This window comes from Blennius ocellaris (genome assembly GCF_963422515.1).
Source record: "Blennius ocellaris genome assembly, chromosome: 7".
Taxonomy (NCBI): domain Eukaryota; kingdom Metazoa; phylum Chordata; class Actinopteri; order Blenniiformes; family Blenniidae; genus Blennius; species Blennius ocellaris.
In genome coordinates, this window is record NC_137656.1 from 16,019,357 (window position 1) to 16,041,698 (window position 22,342).

Below are 22,342 nucleotides of genomic sequence, written 5' to 3' on the forward strand. Positions count from 1 at the left end.
CTTTTTCTTGTATTTTTTGCAACATTTTCTTTTTAAATAATTATTTCAAGATTTATTGTAGATTCCAGTGTTGGTTAAGAGGAAAGAAAAAGAGCTCTCTGAATAGGTTCTTACAGAACCAAAGCAGCAACTACGCCTCAAACCAGGGCATACGAAACTGCACATCAGCTTGTGGAGGAATTATTGAATCAGAAAAACAAATGTGGATTATAATAAAATAAAATAAAAAAAAAAAGCATTTGAGACACTTTTCCCCATAGCAGCCAATACATATAATATACCTACAAATATATCAAACAACAAAAAATTGTTTCAAGTTTTTCAAGTTTCTTAAATATATCATATCCAAACTACCCAATTCCAAACTTCAAAGTTAACAAAATTCAAGCAGTGCAATTTATGTATCAATTATAACAGCAATAATAACTAATATTTTACTATCCTTTTAATTCAACCTTATGATCCTTGTATGTAACACCCGAGTACTTCCTACAGTCTTACTCTTCTCAGTTGTCAGTACAGTTCATATGTGTACCTGTTTAAGTAGAGGTTTGGATTTTGTGAGCAGCCCTCGACTTTGGCCCTTTTTAGACCATTTCAGTGACAACCTACACAGTAGCTTCATCTATAGTATTTGGAAAAGGGGATACAAGTGGCGTATGCACTTCATCTCAAGCTATGATTCTCATCAAAACAAGTTCAGGCAAGTAAAATGAAACGAAACAAACAAAAAAACAAACAAAAAAAAATCTTAAGAAAAAAAATAAAGCAATCCAAAAATCCTATTGGCAAACCACACAATGGAACATCAGGAGAATCTTGAAATCCCTTTTCTTCCCCACTGGCGATCACTACCACCTCTTGCATTTGGGATTCCCACCGGCTGCCTTGTAACTTCAGGTCACACTGCTCTTCTCTGAGCTCCCACACTAGTAACAGCAGTGGTGCAACAAACAACTCTGTACCCCAAAATACATCTGCTCTTTGACTTTGATTTTCTTCACATATTGACAATACTTGATTCTTCCCCTCCTTTCCTTCCCCCTCTATCTGTAAACAGGGAGGCGGATGTGTGCATGCTGGTGGTCTAACAGACGTGGCACAGACACAGTCTCGTAGCCTTTGCCAAGCATCTGCTCCTTGATGCAGGGTGGGTGGATGTCGTTGATCAGGTACTCCAGAGACTGCAAGCTGCTGCTCAGCACTGATGTGTTGCACAAGCTCTTGCTGGGCAGGCTACAGCACAAGCCTCCCCCGCTGTCAATAGCAGGGTGATGATGATGGTGGTAGTGGTGATGGTGGTGAGGGTAGCCCATCTCTCTGTGCCCTGTGGCCGGCCCTCCTGTAGAGGTGCCCATAAGCTCCTGGGGGTTGTAGCAGTCACTGTCAGGTGTCACCAGCACACTGTTCCACGGCGGTGCAAAGTATTGACCCACTGAGAAATTTCCATGCATACCCATACAGTTCAAAGGGGACGAGGTGACTTTGTCCAGCCCGCCTCCCCCACTAGCACTTGCTGTTAGGTGGTAAGGTCTAGAAGAAGACGAGGACACTTGGGCCGCCATGAGCGCTCCCCCCGGAACACAGGTTTCAGGGGGGGACTTGCTGATGGCGCCCCCTCCTCCGCTGCCTCCACTATACATACGAAGCACAGCCTGTTGCTGCTGCTGCTGTTGTTGTTGATGCTGCTGCTGCTTTTGCCACAAGATATAGTCCATACTATCTGAATACATGCCGTTCTTCATCGCCTCTGCAGTCTGAGCTTGCAGTCCTGGCCCTGTGTACACCATGTTAGCCTGGGGACCCAATCCTACCACATAGCCTCCACTTGAAGAGCTGCCTATGATAGCGGAGCCCTGCTTGGAGGGGCTGGAATTTGATGGTACAGTGGCAGCCCCCTGACACGCCTGCTGCAAAGCTTGGGCTTGGCAATGCTGGTTGATCTGATATATGATGCTCTGAATGGAGGGGAGGTTGGACTGTGCGGGCAGGGCCAGACTTCGGCCCCCTGTTACCGGAATCACTGAGCCTGCTACAGTGACATTCGGGGGAACTGAAAGTCCGGGGCCTTCTGGAGGTTTCGAGGGCCCAGTGTGGTAAACCATCTGGCCATGCCCACTGGCTAAAGTGCTACTACTAGAGGGCGGATATGGGGCAACAGCTATATGGGCTGGAGAAAGTTTAGTCCGTCTGCCTTCGGAGTTTTTGAGAACACCTTTTGAAGCAACAAAGGTAGATGTTGACGATGACGATGATGATGAGGAGGCCTTGACAATGGCGAGGAGCCCATGGTAGCCACCTGTGTGGAGATGTGGGTAGGGACTATAGCGTTGCCCTGTGGTGTCATATCCATTCACAGTCCGGTTAAGGTGCTTGTGCTGGGGAACCCTGATGTTGGTGGGGAAGATCTTGATGGACAACGGGCTGTTGGCCGTCTTCTGAGCGTAGGCATCAAGTTCTGCTGCGGTGGGGTAGCGTGGTGAATGTGTGGGCACCACCAGTTCACCTGCAAGGCAAGCAGAGAAAAGGACATGAGTTCATGAATAAAAGGCAATAGGAAACATAGATGTCTGAATGAGGAAGGTGTGGTTGGTAGACATAGGGTGTAATCAGTCGTGACAGCTATAAAGCCAGACAAATCAATCAATTGTAAAATGCACCTACAATAGTAACAGCACTACTGCGAATACATGAAAGGCAAGTTGGAAAATGTCAATGACTTGCAAGAGCAGTTGAAAAAGAAATAGCAGGCACACTTTAGAACAGCCTAAACACATTCTGCAAACTGTAAATGAGGACTGCCATTCATGTGATATCATTTCCCTCCTCCATTAGAGCTTTCCATCTCATTTTCTCACCCTCCTGTGGAAGTTCATCCCTAGACAAATGGATCTTTTTTAAAAACTCATTCTGTCAAAGGCTGGTACCTTAGGCGATGTTAAATCAGTGCATTGTGAAATTAATTCGGACTCTCTTTAGCATTGAATTGGGTTAGCCTTGGATATCAGGCAAGGAGGGATGAAGCGGAGGGAATAAAAGCTTGTTTAATTGCAGTGGCACATTTGAGATTTATAAGTGGTATCAGTGACTGGGTCTTACCCTTGGCCACAGAATTTCCGCATTTATTCAATCCAGGGGCACGAGGAGAGGTCCTCGCTAAAACCAATTAAATCTCCATGGGGAATTAGTAGCCTGGTTGAGGTGAACTATATATCAGAACAGAGCCAAGTCAAAAATGCTTGAGTGCTGTTATTTGCTAAATTGGTCAAGGATAAAAATGAAAAACATGGCCCTGTTTTAGAATACTTTTCACATCTGAGATATACAAGCAATCTACCCCTGTGTAAGTGAACTATTTAATTGATGAGTACAAAATAGAAACGCTTGACCTTTTCCATAATATGATTTTGTTTCCAAAGGCACACTTCAATGTACAAAAACATACAGGAAGGAACAAACAAAGAGCAAATGCTACCATCACATAGAAGTGTACATAAATGCCATATGAAACCACTCAAGTTTCAAATTCAATTCACCAGAGAAGGTGGTGAGTGAGCCTGGCAATGGCTCTCGCTCAATGAACCAGGCCTTGGCCATTGTGAACTGAGGTGGCAAACAGGAAAAATGCAATTTCTAAAAACCCCACCATGTGTCATTGTTTGGGGGCTGGGCATGGAGGTGAGAGGCCACGGTGAGATTGGATTTAAACGACATTATTCAGGCAATTTCATGGCTACTTAGCTCAGTGCAACAAAAAGGGTGGGGAGCTGGGAAAAGAACTCAATTTACAAGCAATATATCAGCTGCCACAAATGACTTGCAACCCCTTCAAAAATGACATTTTTATGCAAAAGCTAACAAAATGCACAAAATTTAACTGCCATTACTATGCCGTCAGCAAATGTCCTGGCGACCTAAGGAGTCTGCGGGGTGCAGGCTGTGACTAGGACTCACTCCATTTCCTTTCCGATTGCAAAATCATTTTAAAGAGACTCCACAGCCAAGTAGTCACAATTCTCATTTCTTTGCTCCCATTACAGATAGCATGGGGAGTTCATTTCAACAACCTTATGGGTCTCCAACTGTGAAAATGATTAAATCTACAAGATCCATATCATAAAAGAAATAAATTTGGAATTTAACAGCAGAGGAGACAGACGGAATATTTGGAGCCAAATTTAGTATGAGATTTATTCCGGTCAGGTTGGCTTATTCGATGTTTTCTAAATCAGAGACACTGTTCTTCACTTTACATTACAATTGAAATTTTGGAGAAAAAAAAAAGACTGCAGGATTTAAAGACTTGGTTTTAATCAGAAAATGTGCTACCATAATGGCCTGGTGTGAGTATGCCAGGCCAGCCTATCTAAGATCTAACCACCCTTACTGAGGGAAAGCTGTGCTTCCCCGGTGACAGCAGTGCCATTTGCTTTGATGTTCTGACTTGCAGGAGAAAACTGACAGAAGACTTATTTCATTTGCTCAGAAGAGAAAAACATGCTCATTTCAAAGTGCATTGCTGGTCCACATGCAAATGGAAAGGCAGCATTTTTTTCTGATCTTCTTTACATGAGGGCAGAGAAGAAAAAAAAACATCTTTGATCATCCCATGGTATAAATGAGGGAAGATACTTGGCTTTCAGGCATATCAAGGGCCTGTGCCCTGCCGCCCCTACAAGCCCCCAGCTGCAATATGCCCATCATTCCACCTAATTACTGCCACATGAGGAAGAAAACTATAAAAACAGCCAGGAAATTCATTAAAGGGTGGCTAATTCTATTCCTTCTCACTGACTGAGCCCATATTTTCCATGCCTGAGCCTGCATTTCTTCTGAGACAGAGAGAAGAGAAAGCCTTCTCCCTCCGTCTTTTCCCAGCTTGGCCCTTGTTTGTCAATAGGCAGAGCCTTTGGCACACCAACCTGGCATCAAAGGGTTTCACACTTCACAGGCCACAGGGATTAGAGGCCTTTCAGGCCTACAAAACCCATCTCAGCTCCACAAAGGCTTCCGGTTATTAGAACCCACAGGCATAAAGGAAAAAGAGGAGAAGAAGGAGGCAAATGAGCATCTGGATGCTTCTGATTCCAGCTTCCCCTTTAAAAAGTTCCATGGTATAAATTTTACAGCAAAGTTGATTACAGTAAGTATGGCCACAAACCAGAGCACATTTCACTCTCTTCCCCACTTTTTTATACACACTGTGTGTTTGATGTGCAGGGTCTCTACATCTCTCTACTCCAGTGCAGTAAGTCTGTAAGTGAGGACGTGGAGGTTAAAGGAGAGAGTCTCTTTTTAGGATGACACTCTGTGACTTATTAGTTTAGGCTACAGTAGATCATAGCTATGAGCAGCAGCATACAGATGGTGTTGGCTGATAAACACCCTCTGAGGCAGCCAGCTCTGCCTCGTTTGTGCAAGCCCTCACCTTCGCACAAGTTGGGGGGGGGGGGGGGGGGGGTTCCTGCACCTGTGTGCACACTCAAGCATGGTTGTGCATGCAAACATAATACAGGAAAACAGGAAAAAAGTGAAAACATGTTCACGACCACAGACAAACAGGCAGACAGAGAGAGAGAGACAGACGTGCGCGCACACACACACACACACACACACACACACACACACACACACACACACACACACACACACACACACACACACACACACACACACACACACACACACACACACACACACACACACACACACACACACACACACACACACACACACACACACACACACACACACACACACACACACACACACACACACACACACACACTCCTACATTTGTGTGTCTCATTTGCCATCAGTGGAGCATGTTGTTATCCTCTGCTCAGCGCACTCTCATGAAATGTAGGGCAGGGACAACAACAGGTGCCTGTGCGGGCGACAGCCTGCAATGCCTCCTGGGCTAAATGCTTCACACTCGCTTCATTTCAACATGCGACAGCCTTGTAAGGATTAATTATTTCCCCTGGGGATGGAAGAATATGCTTTTTCCCTTCCTGAGAACAGGGCTATGTGCACTCACAAGCACATGAAACAGCTTACAGTAAATGAACAGGGAAACCTGAACTCGCACTGTTTTTACAAGAAGCAAATGGAAATAAAAAAAAAAAAAAAACTTTCACATGAAAGGAATGTAAACAAACCAAGCATATGATTGAACTGCATTAGAGATTAGATAAAAGCCCAAGCAAACACATGCATTAGTTCTAAGAGATCACGCGCCAGGGAACGGAGATGGCAGGGAGGCAATTAATGGGCTGACCTTCGTCCTTAATCACCCAGTGCCTGGCACACAATGCCCATGTGTCAGAGCAGCACATCTCTAAATGCCACCCCTCATTAGCACGATGCACGCGGTGAGAGAGGCTATCTGTGCAGTGTTACACTCTCCAGCGGTCAGACAGAGATAGCAAGGCAGGGATTGGATAACATGGCAGCACAGAGCTGGACTGAGCTGGAATAGGCCATGATATGATCTAGAAATCCCATTTCACTTGGAGGATGGGCACTCTCCTTTCTCTCCATTTTTGATTGGCATGAAACTCCCCAAGCGCAACGTCCTTGGTGTATCCAGTGCTGTCACTGTGATTGTGAGTGTGTGTGTGTGTGTGTGTGCGCGTGCGAGTGCGTGTGTGTGTGCACATGTGCATGCGCGTCCATTTGGTGAAGGGGGTACCCAATTCTGAACACTCAATTAACACTCCTTTAATTAGCCAGCAGTACATTTTGAATTCTGATGAACTAATTTTCTTGGTGTGAGGGTGGAAGTGGCAGCAGGGAGAGGGGGAGGCCTGGTAAAGATGAGGTCCACTGGGTACAAAACAGCAATAAAGAGGGAACTGGTTAGATTAGACTGTAAAAAATCCATTAAATTCTGTGCACTTCTTCCAAGTGAGAGGTCAAATTGTGTTGATCACAAGAAGCAAAGGCAGACAGAGAGAGTATGGGAGCAGGGAGTTAGGTGAGGAGGAAAGGAGTGGGGGTAGCAGAGCAGTGGCGGGGGGGGGGGGGGGTGTTGCAATGAAGATATGGAGTCAAAGGCTGTGTGAGAGTGCAGCTCCAAATCCAAAAGACCATGAGAATGCTTTGCATTTTAATTAGAGGTTTAAATGAATAAGCAGAGGAAAAAATCTGAGAGAACAGCCTGAAATGCCCTTGCTCTCATTTATTAGTGCTCCAAGTGTTCTAAAATTATGAGCAGGTTGAAGAAGTTTCTTTTTATTAGTAGAGAAAACATTGGGGCACATCAAAAAGCCCTGAGCACGCTCTCATTCACTCCTGCAAGGGGGAATCCTTTGATCCCCTCTGACCATGTACACGGGTGAGGAAGACGGCTTGTTTAAACGAAAGGAGAGCACTGTTTGGTTGAACTGCAATGACGCGTTCACGGGGCAAGTCAGTTTTGCACATTCGTTTTGGCTGATTAAACCAGACTGTCTATGATGAAGTTAACACAAACAACATCAATCAAAGGATTATCAGAATACCGAAACAAAACAAGGGGTCAGTTTGCGTTCACCATCCACACTCCACGCTTGGAACACTTTCCTCCAAATTAAGAGAGCGCTGCTGGATGAGTCCTCTGCACATTTACAGTCTCCATGCAGCTGTGTGCTGAATGTTTTCTTTCTATGATTTTTGTCTTTCTGCAATAAAGAAACCAGTCAGACTCAGTCACATGGTTTGTGTTTTACAGCCTTGAATGGGCAGGAAGTCTCTTCTTCCACGCTCTTTCTTTCCACAACTAATTGACAGTTTGCCTATAACTATGCCGCAGCTAATCCATCTAAATTATTAATTCGTGGCTTAAAACTGTATTCATACCCCTCAAATCAGGACCTTGCAGCTTGGAAAATGTTCCTTCCTAGGAACATTTTCCGAGGGCATATTGAACCACATTGTTCCTTAAAGGAACCCTTGACCTTCAGCTATTGTTAAGTTCTTAGCAGATAGGATCGGCGTCTATGACATCCCTTCTCCCCCTCCATCAGGCTGCTGCAGAAGGATGGGCAGGCAGAGGGAAGCCAGAGGCAGCTTCGCGTCCTGAACAATACCTGCCTTGTGCTAATGGAGGTGTCATCTGGTACAGGGCTGATTAGTCAGCGATTACAGCCAGGCCTCAATTGCCGTGACAACTGCTGCAAACACAATGGGCCCTGATAGAGCCAGCTGTTTGGTCCTCTGCAATTAACCCTGCATCCCACTCGTCTCCGGCAGTGCGCTGCTTCTAATTGACTATCGGGCACACAAAGCAGGGGCTGTCGGCCAGACCCCCTGGACACAACCCCCCGCCCCTCTGCTGAGGTGGAGATGATAATAATAGAGGCGTCCTGTGGACTGGGCCGCCAGTCAATCAAAGCCTGAGCCCCACAGGAGCTTCCTGAGGAGAGAGAGTGGAGGAAGCACATGTATGAGCCAGTGATCAACAGGGTAGAGCAGCTTCACAGGGGGCAGACATGTTGAATATGCCCTCAGCCAAAGTACTAATCAATTCAAGTGCACGTGAGGGGAAAGGAAACCCTGCTGGTTGCTTGATATCTGGAAAAAGCCATTTTTAGGAACACTCATCTCCCTCTGTTCATCTCAAGGTTGATTTTCTGTGCAACAACATAGCGCGAAAAAAAAAAAATCAAGCCAATTATATGTCAGGCCCGCTATCTATAATTGCAATGATAAAAATCAAAGTGCAGTGATTTCTCTGAGGATAAAGCTGTCTGAATTCAGCGTCTGCTTGTGTCATCATATTCATCAAACAAATGCACACTGTAAGACAGTGGAAACAACAATGTGCTTTCAATACAACTCTGTCTTCTCGACTGCCTTCTTGACACAATGATTGCAATTTTTTTTATATGAATTTTCTGTATTCTAAACTGAACACATTGAACAAGCTTTATTTCACTTACTGTTACTTTTGAATTCAGCATCAAACACTGAATTTCAACAGAATTATGCATTAAATCAAATGATTCACTATGTAAATAAGCACAGTGGTTGGATAACATTTTTTCCACTGGGGTTGCCATACTGCATCGCATATTGGGCTTTTAACCTGCCAACATGTTTCACAAATAGCACAGAGGATAATGAGAATGTTAAAGCAATCTGCACACTGATCCTTCACAGGCACGCAGACGTGGCATCATGTCAAAAATGGATTTAATCATTAAAATAGATCATTAAAAAAAAATAAAGAAAAAAAGAAAACTTGGACAAAACTCCCAGATCTAATCTTTCATTTCATTAAAGCCAATCTCACCCAAGATTTAATCTATCTATTTTCTGCACAAGCAGATGGAAGAAACACCAAACTGAGAGCCTAATTTGGGCTTCCTCCTCACAGACTGCAGCATGAGGTCATGTAGGCAGTGCACGTGTGCGGTTAATACAGTACACAGAGACAGCGATGAGGTTGGCAGGTACACATAACAGTGTGAAGAGTGAAAAACAAGGTGAGTTTTCACTTTCTGCACAAGGGGTCTACTGCCTAACATTATAATTATTTTACAGTCCCACATGTGTGAATTCTGTGATAGTGGACAATGTGTCCAATAAAAACTACTAATTAGGATTCCGGTACAAAGGATCCTACCCGGGAAATGTGAAATATTATACCATCGGGACACTGTCATGTTTACATTTTCTCGTTAGAATTTATCTCCAAAGCCAGATGTTACTGAATCAGCTATGAAAATTAATTAGCTGGTTTGATGTGGCAGCCTCATGCTCCTTCCAGACAGACCTGGCTTTTATGGGCTGTAGGGGAAATTACTGAGAACTGATTGATCCTGAAGGACTTCTTGGTACACATGGCCTCACAGACACACACACACCCACCCGCCCACACCCACACACACACCCACACACATCTTGCAAAACATGCAATCAACTATATTTTACCCTCCTGATTAACATGATGTTTTTCCTTTTAAAAAGTATATAAGTACAATAATACATTGTTAGTTTATAAATGAGTATGATTTCCTTATTCATATGCAGGTGAATGGATATAATTTACTCTTTATTCAGGCGGAGTACAAAGGCTAAATCTCAGTCAAGGATTTCTGACCTCTAAAATCCACCACTCTCGAAAACAACAGTTGTATCCACTGACCCACAAAACAGTGAAACTACAAACAGTTGAATTTACCTTTACATGTCTCTATCTTTTTACTGCTCCCTCTCTTCCCCTGTCTCTTATTCCTCTTTGCAACTGCTCCATATTTCTTTGTGCTTTCTTTCTTGCTTCATCCCTCTCGCTGTCTCTTCATCGCCCTCTTCTTCTCTTCACCCCCCCCCCCCCCCCCCCCCCCCTCCCCCTGTCTCTTCTGTGTCCCTCTCCGAGTAAGTGAGTTTCATCTGGGGTGCTTGCCGGGCGAAATCACCTCGGGGCGAACACTTTATTATCTGTAGTCAAAGCGTCACCACAAATACCATTCTACACACACAAGTGTCACTTTCCATTTGTCTGCACTCTGGCTGCATTAGCAGAGCCTGGCCGGCCCAGAGCCTCATCTCAAACGCGCCCAGCAGAAGAAAACTAACAGCGTGGGAAAGCACTTGTCCTGCATTCCTGCCCTATTAACGCCACTGGCAGCACCAGAGCAGACCTACTGCCTGGGAATTAAAACACTGCTATCAGCTCTGACCTTTAAGAGGATCTTGTATGAAATGACAAAATGAGAGGACAGAAAGTGCTGCACATATCTTGCATGCTTCAATGTTACGTTTAGGGAAGAAGAGTTGGAAAACACGCGCACAACTACACGGAGGATGCCCCTTTAATTTAGAGGCTATCACTGTGTGCGTTAATTACTGATGATCAGGCTGGCTGTCTGGCAAACACAACACCAGTGGATAGTCAATGTCCTCTTTGAGCCACAAAGGAATGCAGGCCAGTCGCAGCCGAGTCAGGCTTTTTGTAGGACACCCGTGCACCAAACAAACACTGAAAGTGGGACAACATGTTTACCTCACACTACACACTGCACTTCATAAACAAAACGGCCAAACAAAAAGAACCAGCCCCATGTTTGTTCCCATGACAATCAACAAAAAAGGCATTTCAATAGAGAAAAGTCGACCCTGAATATTTCACGCTGTGAGCAGGGTCCTCATGGCCACGACCTCATTTCAGGCACAAGTTTCACCAGGCTCTATCTATTTGCAATAATTTATGGGCCTCAATGGGCTACATAATAGATAAAAAATGAAAAATGGCAATATTCACTAAATTGCTTTCTGTTTAATAATCAAGTTCTGCCAAAGGGCTCATTGGAGTGCATGGTTATGTATAGATAGGGGAGCTAGCCCCTGGTTTGTAGGCTGTCTGTGATGAGCCAGCCCTCCAGCCTGCCTGGGCCACCCTCATTGTGCATACAGCATGGTCTCGAAAGCAGAGCTTTATCAGCAAATACCCCAAGTCAGCACAAGCAGCGGGGTGGTTATGCGTTGCGACTGGCACACCAGCCGATATTGTCATGTACGATTAGGCCCGTGCTCATGAGCCTGTGAACTCATTCCTATGGCATCAAAGTCAACCCCGCCTCCTACTCTCCTCCATTTATATCCCAGCCGCTCTGCTGCCCTCACCTCCTTCCTTGGGTTCTTTTATTTTACATCCCACTCTTCCATTTCACCACATACCCTCAGTGAATCTTGTGAAATGCTGAAAACAGATACCGAGGGAAAACAAAACAACAGGTTAGGCTGGTTTGATTTTCAAAACAAATCTCTGCTCCCTAATTAACTCCATCCAGTGGGGTCATCCACAAGTTAAAGCGGGCCAATGCAACAAAGAAGCAGCTGGTGCCAGTTGTTTTGTCTTGGTACATCTCTCCAGATGACATGGCTGATAGAGAGGAACAAAGCACGACTCGGAAGAAAGAAAGACAAACTGTGAGGCCAGTTATGGGGAAACATCAGAGGGCGAAACAGAGATTAAACCATCAGCGATGGGGCAGACAGCAACACAGGACACCAAGCCATGGGAAAATAAATCAACAAGTTAAAATCCTGACCTAAAAGATTTATGTCAAGCCCTCCTTGTGCTGTCTTTAAAAGAATATGCCATGCTGTGACACTATTTTCTCAAAGGGCTATATGTACAGCCAAGAGCCAGCAGCTTTCGCAGACATGCACTAACTTAAATGGACACAACAACAATACACACACATACACACCGACACAGACAAACACACAGGGTTGGACTAAAAGACCCCAGAGGAAGAGATTGTAAGTGCATACACAGATAAGAAAAAGAACCGGAGCAGAGAGCAGAAAAGGGTGAAAAAAGCGAGCCGAGTGGGAGAGATGAGGGGAGGCTGGAGGCGCCTGGGCAGGCCTGTCAGACCAGAGGAAGTGCTGGTGCGCAGGCCTGCAGGTAAATGGAAGAAGAAAGGCGCCTCCAGGCTGCCTGAGGCAAGCCTGGGCCCTTCTGTTCTATCATTTAGGAGACAAGTTCTCCACTGATTCCCAATTAATATTTAACACTGCACAGACAACAAGGCACTCCGCGGCAGTACACATGCCGAGGAGAGGAGAGGAGAAGAGAGGAGAGGAGAGGAGAGGAGAGGAGAGGAGAGGAGAGGAGAGGAGAGGAGAGGAGAGGAGACAAAAGAAAAAGAAAGCATTCATGGTAAGAAGAAACATCATTTCTATTGACGTTGACGTTCTCAAGAGGGGATTCATTTTGGAGCAAGGTATATGGTTTACAACTATTTTTAAAGCTGAATCATTTATGGCTCCTAAAAGAATGAGAGCTGCAAATTATTGAGTGTTTCTTCTTCACAGTTTCTGTCAGTGAATAGTTTGCTTTTCCACTTTAAAGTAACAATTCAAGTTGAACACTATGATTTCAGCAGGTCAGTAACAATACAACTGCTCTGCAATGAGATGGCAAAAACAAGCATCTGTATTCATGCAGACAAAGATCTTACTACACACAGTTTCCAATAAGATTATGGTTTGTGAAAATTGTTTTTTTTTTGGAAATCCATTTCAAAGACTTGAGGATTAACTGAAGTAAACTGAAACATTGTCTCCCGATGTATATGCCACAAAAACTAGCCATTGACCACACTTTGATTCTCACCCCATCATCATTATATTAAACACTGCTTGTACCTGACAACCCAGAGCCACATGGACAAATTATATCTACAAACCAGTCAGGAGGCAGAGTTATGTGCTCACAAGAATGTAGACCGGCACCAATTTGAACAACAATAAATAATACAGGCAAAACACCCAATTTGTGTTATCTGAAATGACGACACACAATGTGCTCACAGAGACTATTTTTCTGGGAACAAGCCCGAAACCACAGAAAGCATAGAAAACGTCTAACGGGAGTGATGATTGCAACATTTGCTGTGGTCACTTTGCAAACCTATGCTTCTCCGCCAAACCCACTGCACTTATTAGAGTAGATTACAAAAAGCAAAGCCACAGCCATAAAAGAACAGCACTGCTTTGGACCAAAACTCTAATATTGCTGGATCTTTTAATATGTTCACACATAATTGCATACACATATTTGCACTTCTTAGAGAAAACATTGTTCACTGCTGGTCAATATCTACATTTCCCAAGTCTCAATAAGGCCATTGTGCTAGAGTACAGATGACTATATACATTTATGCCAGATATTATGTATTCAAATATAAAAATATGACCCACTGGGAGCACATTGTAAATGTGGATGAATACTCTCCTAAACAGCAGGTCAGCTTTTTATGATTTGTTTCAAACAATTCAACATTATGCAATATCTGCTACTATCGATATGCAAGATATTTGATTCATTCTCTTCTCTTAGATGTTATTATGTTTTAATTATTTAGATATAGTAACTTAAACTAAAACGTAATTTTAAATAATCATGGAGATAATAGTTTACATTGTGAAAAAATACAATTAACTTTTCTTTCTAAGTCTTGGCTTCAAAGTAAAAAAAAATTGAGATTTGAAGATTAAGACATCACCCAAAAAGAATAAATATCTTGCCGGTAGTGTAGTGTGCTCTGCTTGTTATTTCCTGAGGGACAGCAAAAGGCTGCAGACTCTCTCTGTAGCCTTGCTCACATCCTCCAACCCGCCCCCACTCTCTGGCAGGGGAAGACAGAGGGTGTCGATTCCTTGCACCTGGGATGCCCAAATGCCAGCTTGGAGTCCTTGGAACAAGGAATCTGTTTTTGAACCCAAGTCCTGCTGTGACCAAAACTACAGTAGGGCCTCTCTTCCTCAAGCTCACCTCTCAAGGCAATAAGATTGCTTCGCCCCCTGTGCTCACAGCAGAAGGCAGAGGGCAGAGGGAAGGCATGGCTCTGTGGGATGCCAGCAGCCGGAAATGATTCTCTGTGTGCCAGCACTGAGACGCCAACCTGACAGAAGAGGCAGTGGTATGCATGGGCTAAGGCTAGTACAACCAATATCACATGGTTGTCTCTGCGAGATAACACTCTGAATTTCACAATCTAGAAATGTGATGAACGTGTGAATGGAAAATTCGGTCTGGTTATGCAAACCCAGCGAGCGGCAAAATGAAAATGCATAAGTAGGCATCTAGGTGCGTGGACGGTGGCTGTGGATAGCCGTCAATCACCTTTCACCATGAAAAATACCTCAAGACCTCTGCTTCCTTGCTGCAGACTGTGGAATAATGACAGCCTCTGTGGGCCCTCCGTGGAATTCCAAATGGGAGTTAGAAATGAGGTAGTTCAATCAGTGGGAAAAGGTCAAGTGCATGCAGATTCACTCTCCCTCGCTGTCTCCGCTCCTTCTCCCCTGGTTCCACTTCATGCCCCCCACTGCCAGAGTACTGAGGCAATCAGGGTGAAGGTTGTTATTTCTGCTGCCGGTGACCATGTTAAAATATGCGGCAAGAAAAATGCCCCCCTCCACCCGACAACAGTCACTGAAATATTGTGCTGCAATTTGATATGGCCAGCTAATTCCACTGTTATGTCTCACAGTTGCTCCGAAAACAGTGGAGAGGTGGCGGGAGGTCATTACCTGAACATATTCCCTCTCGATGACCGAGCAGCTTTGGAAGAGAAGCAGCTAAAAGAAAAGCAAACTAATGGCTCTGGCAGGCCTGCCTGCGGAGGCACAGGGCTATTAGGAAAACTACAATCCCCTGGTGAACCTTTATGTCATGTCCTTAGGCCATGTGTGACAAGGCCAGGTTGTATCTGTCCATCAATCTGGAAGTGGCCTGAACCTGGGCTGACATGGCACGGACCCGGGATATCAGACCTTCTGGGAATTTTTCATCCACACCTGGCTGATTGGCACCTTGGGCCTCCCGGGTAGTCCAGAGGGTTATAGCTGCAGGTGTGCTCCTGTGTATGCATGTGTGCCGGTCAAGCAAGACACATTTGCAGAGAAATTCTGGTCGACGCGCACGCGATCGCAGACTGGTTTTAACTAGGGATAAAACGACGGCGCCTGTGTTTGACTTTTTTGCCGTTGCATTCATTGAAAGAGTTTTTGTTTTGATTAGGGGAACAAAAGTCAATCACTGTGTGTGCTGTTGAGTTACATCAAGGCCCTTCTGGACATATAGACATCAGGGAACACCCAGGTTTATGTCAAAGTCTTATCCAATTGCAGGACAAATATGGGAGTGGCGGTGCGGTTAACGGAGGTTTTATCTACAGCAGACCTGGATACAATGTGCAAATGTGCACACCCAGTGTGACAATTGCTTTTCTAGAAAATGTCATGCTGGCATAAATTCAGCAACTAAGTAATGAATAAACAAATGAAAACCTGCTGAAAGTTGAAATTATATTATTTTGTAAAATAGCCCGGCAGAAATAACTCTTATCAACCAGTCAACTGACTGGACCTGTTATTCTTTAGCTGACACATGGTGGAGTCATAGCTTCCTGGGCCAGAGGAAGCTGTAAAGGGTCTTTTGGGCCTCCTGTTTCGCCATTTCAGTGTTACTCCTCACAAGACTGAAGTACCCCCCCCCCCCCCCCCCCCCTCCCCCCCCCCTCCATGAGCAGGACTTTAATGTTCACCCATGCACCCGGTATCTTCCATCCCGCAGTTGAGGATGACAATCAGGGAGAGGGATGGACGGCAAGGGAGGTCACAGTGGCCAAGGGTGGCTGGGGTCAGTGGCATCTATTCACCTCTCTCCCCCTGCGGGGCCTTTCTCTCTCATCTGTCTGGATGGGTGTCCTCTCTCTGGGGCACAACACGATGAGAGGCCCTGGCTTTGCTGCCGTCTCTGCCTTTCATGTCTCCATCTAGGGCAGGGGTAGAGAGACATGGAGTGGAGGACGAGGGAGGGGGCAAGCTACAAATGTCACCCATAAGGGGGGATTTAATTAAAAATGACAGGGGCTGGCGCTGGAGAGTGCAGGCACATATGCGTGGAATTTGGGCGCACTGAAAGCAAGTGCCTATGATTTATAATTCAAGTAATGCTCTGCACTCCTTTTAATTCTACAGCCAAAGAAAAAAAATATCAAAAGGCTGCCCCTGTGAGGCTAATCCAATATGATATTTTTAAGGGCAGGCGGTCAATAGCTTTTTGAAAAGCCAGCTTCTCTGTCTCCCTTTTTGCTTTTCTCTCTCACTCTTCTCCAAGTGTCTGTCTTTCCCCATCTCTCTCTGCTCCTCCTTCCTTTCTCTCCCTTGCACCCTCTGCTCTACAGTGCCTCAACCAACCCCCCCAAACCCAGACACAGAGCCGGCTGTGATAATGGAAACATCCCGCTCTCCGCCTCCCGTTTCTCCTGCTAAGCTCTGTGCGCTTGGGGGAAATTGATTGTCTGGCGAGCCGATCTGAACGCTTCCAGCTGATGGTAGAGCCAGTTAAGTCCTTTTTTATTGAGGGTATGAGGGATTTTTAATGGGAGTCGCATCAATGAACTGTGCAGCCACTCGGCATCTGCATGCACTGGCTTTTTCTAAAACCCTGCTTGCCCTCTCATCTCGACTGCTCTGCCAGCCCAGTCAAAACACGCGCACGCACGCACGCACGCACGCACGCACGCACGCACACGCACACACACACACACACACACACACACACACACACACACACACACACACACACACACACACACACACACACACACACACACACACACACACACACACACACACACACACACACACACACACACACACACACACACACACACACACACACACACACACAGTAAAGGACAGCAGATGCAAATGACACGACTCATCTCCACCTCACTGCCAGGTAATCCTCCTCCTGTGCTTTTACTTATTCTGTCCATTTGAAGACAGTATTCTTGCATTGAGCCTCCTCATGGGAGTTGATGTCATCTTACTCGTTAATGACCATTTTTGCTTTTTTTGCTTTTTTTTTTTCAATTTGGTGCAAAATGGGCCACAAACAATCAGTCACGGGGACCTGCTCAGCATGATGACCTGAGTGTGCCCACTCCTAAAGCCAGCCCCACTGTCTGCTTTTCTGCACCCCTTCTGGGTCTGGACGAACAATTGCCGTATTGAGGCCAAGTGCTGCACAGTGGTGGAAATCCAACACTTGCTAACCCCCTCCTATCCAAGGACAGAAAGGAAGCTATTATGTTCAAACATCCTCATTATGAACCTCAAGTCAGTCGCTGTGGTAGTCCTTCATCAAGGGGTTTAACAGGTTGGGGAGGAAAGGGAGACAGGAAGACAGAGAGGGTCAGTAACAGGGAGGGCAGAGGGAAGACTGGAAACTGTTCTTTTTCCCATTGATTTAAGTCCTGACTCCCACTGGCTGCTCCTCAATAAAGGGCCTCAAGAGGAAGTGGGCTAATCCTGCAAAATTGGAAGTGGGAAATCGATTAAGATTGCTGAGGACGCCGTCCAATTCCGTCTTCTTCTCCATCACTACTTTCATTTCTTTTCATTTCATTTCACCATCAACTCTCCTACATCCCGCTACCTCAACACTCCCTCCAACCTCATTAGTGAGTGCAGTTGAACCCGATTCAGCAAATGCACCTGGAGCTCTGTTTATCTCTCCAGTACACTCTTTCTTTCACACTGTCCATATGAAACATCCACACAGATCAGCAAAAACAGCTCCATGTCAGATGATAGCGGCAGCACACAGTCGCCGTGTTGCTTGTGACTCTTCTCTCCTCTGCAGGAGGCAGTTAGAATGTGATGTTGGGCTGAGAACTTGCTAATTGGCCAGCAAGCTGCTGAAAAACAATTTAGGCATCTCTCGCAACCTTCCCAAACCAATCAGAGTTTCTTTAATAGTTTGGAAATGTGCAGAAAGTAATAATTCAATGTTCAATTGATGCAAAATGGCAAAACTTTGCTGTTCTAGCTCAGCTTCAATTAGCTTAGGTAAAAACCAGCAATATTAACACATCCATGCTCTCCATATTGAAGTACATATGCCTGTCATGTAAACAAAAGCCTCTAATGAGGAGTGTTTAAAGAGGTGGAAAGGCCTTGATTTCTAATCGTCACACCAAAATGGCCTATCCAAAGCAGCTAGAGTTAGAGAGAAATTCACCTCCTCGAAGTCTGTCGGTTGCAGTTCTCTCTAAGCTCAAACTGGTTGCAGCTAGTTTTGCCAGCTCTGTAACTGTTTTCTAGCCTGGCTCATCACTGTCCCTTTACACCATTTTGTGAGTGGACAGAGGGTGCTGCTCGGGGAGCAAACAGTGCAGCTGTCACGCTTTACATGCGGCCGGCACGGCCAGGGCCAGACACTGTAAATGTTTACAGACCCTCAGGGTCACCCAGGGCCAGTGAGGCACGTTAAACACTGTCTGCTCAGCCCTGTTGCCACGACTGCACAATCAGCGCTGCTAAACAGCCTCTCCCACAATGAATAGCCAAACAACATGGCAATCCAGGGTCTAAGTGCAAAGTGAATGAAACTGTTTAGAATTCCTTGGAGTAATAGGAGGACTGCAGTGAAAACAACAGAAACTGGAAAGTCTATCTTCCTTCACTTGACAGTCAGAGTTAACTACCCATTTCCATCATTCACCATGACTGATAGATTAAACGCAAACAACTAACACAGGCCTTTCTCATTCCTTAGCTTTATGCTAGCTGAACTTTTGACCTTCATCACTCAGTCACTTTGTTTACTTACATTTCCGTCCAAGAGCTTGCGGTGGCTCCAGAGTCTTGCTGGCACACATTGGGTGCTGGGATGGAGGGTTTTGCCTCCTCTGCAGACAGGCCAGCATGGTGAGGTGGGCACAGTACTACAGCCGAGGGAGTTCTGTGGCCAATCTGGAACAGAAAAAGAGCAAGAGAAAGAACATTGCGGTGAGTTAAGCAGGATGATTCGAGGTCAGCGCTCCATGGCTGTGTCTTGGTAAGCCGGTAGGAGCTGGCTCTGGGCTAGATGGGCTAGGTTTCTCACCCAGGATTTAATTGAGGAAGCATGCCTACAGCTGCCTGCCTCTCAGCTCTGTGTGCTGAATGATAAACACACACCTGCACTGGGGCAGCACAGCACGGTTGACATGGGTTCAGAGCACAGGCTGGGCTAGTCACTCTGCAGCTTCAAACAGCACATCCGCGCAGCCATTCAACCACATCTCCTGTCTATGAGACCATCCTCAAAACAAACACAGGGGCTCACACAGAAAGCAGCAATACTCAGACTCAAACACATTCTTTCCAGGGTAGTGTGCATGTGGTGATTGATGGCGTTATCTATGGACAGCAACAAAAAAAAAATGGTAATGCTGAGAAAACAGCAGTCTGTCTGCTCCAACTTAACATGCAACAGCTCTGGGGGACTGTCAGAAAAGGCCTGGGGGATCGAGTGGTGTCTGGATGTATATGTAGCTGTGTGTTGAACTGAATGGTTGCATGTGTGTATGTGTGTGTGAGCAAATGCGATGAGACCATGAATTGGGAGGAGGGAGACTGCCAACCGTACATCAGGGCTGGTGACGGCACTAATCAATCTCCCTCTAGGCCATAAATCTCCAGTTCTGCACTCCCCCTTTTCCCCAAAGCCACCTTTACTCAGGAGCAGGGAAGCAGTTGCCGCTAGTCTCAGTACACACACACACACACACACACACACACACACACACACACACACACACACACACACACACACACACACACACACACACACACACACACACACACACACACACACACACACACACACACACACACACACACACACACACACACACACACACACACACACACACACACACACACACACACACACACACACACACACACACATATATATATATATAAAAAATTGTAGCCTCTCTGACTAAGAACCCTCCACAATCGAGATGCATTGACTGTATAATTCATCAGCAACACAGCAACATACCAGTGTCACATATCACAATGATGACTGATTACAAAGTATTCTACTTGTATTATGTTCCAGATGAAAACAGCAAAAGCAAACCATTTAGGTCCAGGGAGTGTTACTACACAGCAAGGATCGGGATTCACTCCTCTATTGTTTACCGGCAGATTTTATTGTTCGTTTCCAGGAACCATATGCTCTTACTGTATCGAACGCTGCAGAAGCCCAGTCTCACCTACAATGGATAATGGTCGTGTCTGCTGCCTTAATCTGAGCACTGCATGCATTTCTTGTCCAAAATGCATCAAAATGAAAGACCACTGTTTCCATCTGGGTTGGTCTCCTCCCATATTAAAACAAAGAACAGAGGCAAATATTTCATCTCTGCTGTCAGCGCCAACGTCTCCTGCCATGATGCGTGGCAGATTATTGAAAAATGATTTCTCATGCGCCTGTCACTGGCTTGTCCCCTGTTATTTATTTTCTCAGTGAATCACTAAATGAACATTTAGCCACCTGATATCAGTCCATTACTTAGTTTTATAGATTATCATTTTAATATGAAAGAAAGCAATTACAATGATTATGAGATAAATTAATGGCAGTCCATAAAACGCTGGCTACTCGTCTCTCTCATTTAAAGAATAAAGCAAATCCTGGGCCTTCAAATGAAAATGATCAAAATACAAAAGCACTTACTGAGGCATTTAATCAAAATAAATGACAAAAGCGTCCCTGAAATATCTGACCATGGTGTAAAACCATGGTTGAAAAAGCCGCACATTTCTGGAGTACAATATTATTTTTCAATTTCATGATAACTGAAAGTAAATCCAAGGATAAAAACATTAATTCATTCATAATAAACGTTTTGTAAACTGGAACATCATATGTACCCAAGATTTAAAAACAAGAAAAGAAAATAACTCTAATTTAACCTTGATTTAAAAAGTTAAAAACAGCAGCGACATTTCCATAAATTAATTTTCATTCACCAAAGCCAAAAACAAGTAACGTGTACAGTTTTGGGATTACCATAACACAGACACTAATTTGAATGTCTGTATGAAGCTCATTACTTATATTATGTTTTAGACATAAGATGAGGCAGTGAGTTCAAAGGGACAGCAATCTTTTCAAGCAACTTCAAAATTCATAAAATGGAGAGAGAACTTTATCTTTTTGTCTTTCATACAGTTTTATGAGCCTATCCCAGCTGATGACAGGTGATGGCAGGGCTCGCTTTGGATGAGTCACAAACCCATCACAGGCAAAATACAGACAGTCAGAAAATCAGAGAGACACAATTCAGAATTTACCATCAGAATCAAACACATGCTGTTGGAGGAAACTGGAGAACGCAGAGAAAACCCAAGGCATGCACAGGTAGAAAGTGAAATCTCCACACAGAAAGGCCCTTGAGCCCAACCTGGGCTTGAAACAGGAATTTATGACAAAGTGATATTTATGAGGCAGTGGCCTACATGTTAGAGACACAGACTCAAGATAGCAAATTTGAATTGCACAGCTGTGAGTCTCTGAGCGAGGCTTTCGACCCTGACCAGCCCCCCACACCGTGCAATCCCACTGCATCAAGTATGTGTATTTAATGTTGACTATTCAAAAGGGTTTAAATCATTCTTCTGAAATAAAAAAAAAAATCAATGCAACCATGTTGATTTGATCAACCGAAATGAGACACAGACATGCATCTTCTTTATTAAATCAGTTGCCCCATTTCTCATATACTCTCATTAGAGAAGTGCTACGTTACCATTTGGCCCTCTGGTAGAGAAGAGGACATTTTTATGGTTTTCATAATGATCAGTCACTCGTTTCTTCTTTTGAACACTTAAACATCAAGAGCAAGTATTACAAGTATGCATCCAACATGACTTCTTGTGACAGAAACCGTTTTCTCCAGCAATTACATTTGACCTCACACCCTGAAGCTCATTGGATTCACTCGACACTCACAGTCATCTGTGTCCTTCTACAGCCTGTCAGAACAAC

At 44.8% G+C, this 22,342-nt stretch overlaps 1 protein-coding gene across 1 annotated transcript in view; it reads right to left on the reverse strand.

Annotated features, from left to right (window-relative positions):
• Positions 1 to 1,046: 1,046 nt before the first annotated feature.
• fam222aa (family with sequence similarity 222 member Aa) overlaps positions 1,047 to 22,342 on the reverse strand; it is a gene marked incomplete at both ends in the record, with an annotated part of 45,091 nt that continues 23,795 nt past the window's right edge. Inside the window, 3 exon segments of the mRNA XM_080499145.1 lie at positions 1,047 to 2,506; positions 19,127 to 19,241; positions 19,245 to 19,269. Coding sequence (XP_080355271.1) covers positions 1,047 to 2,506; positions 19,127 to 19,241; positions 19,245 to 19,269 — 1,600 coding nt within the window.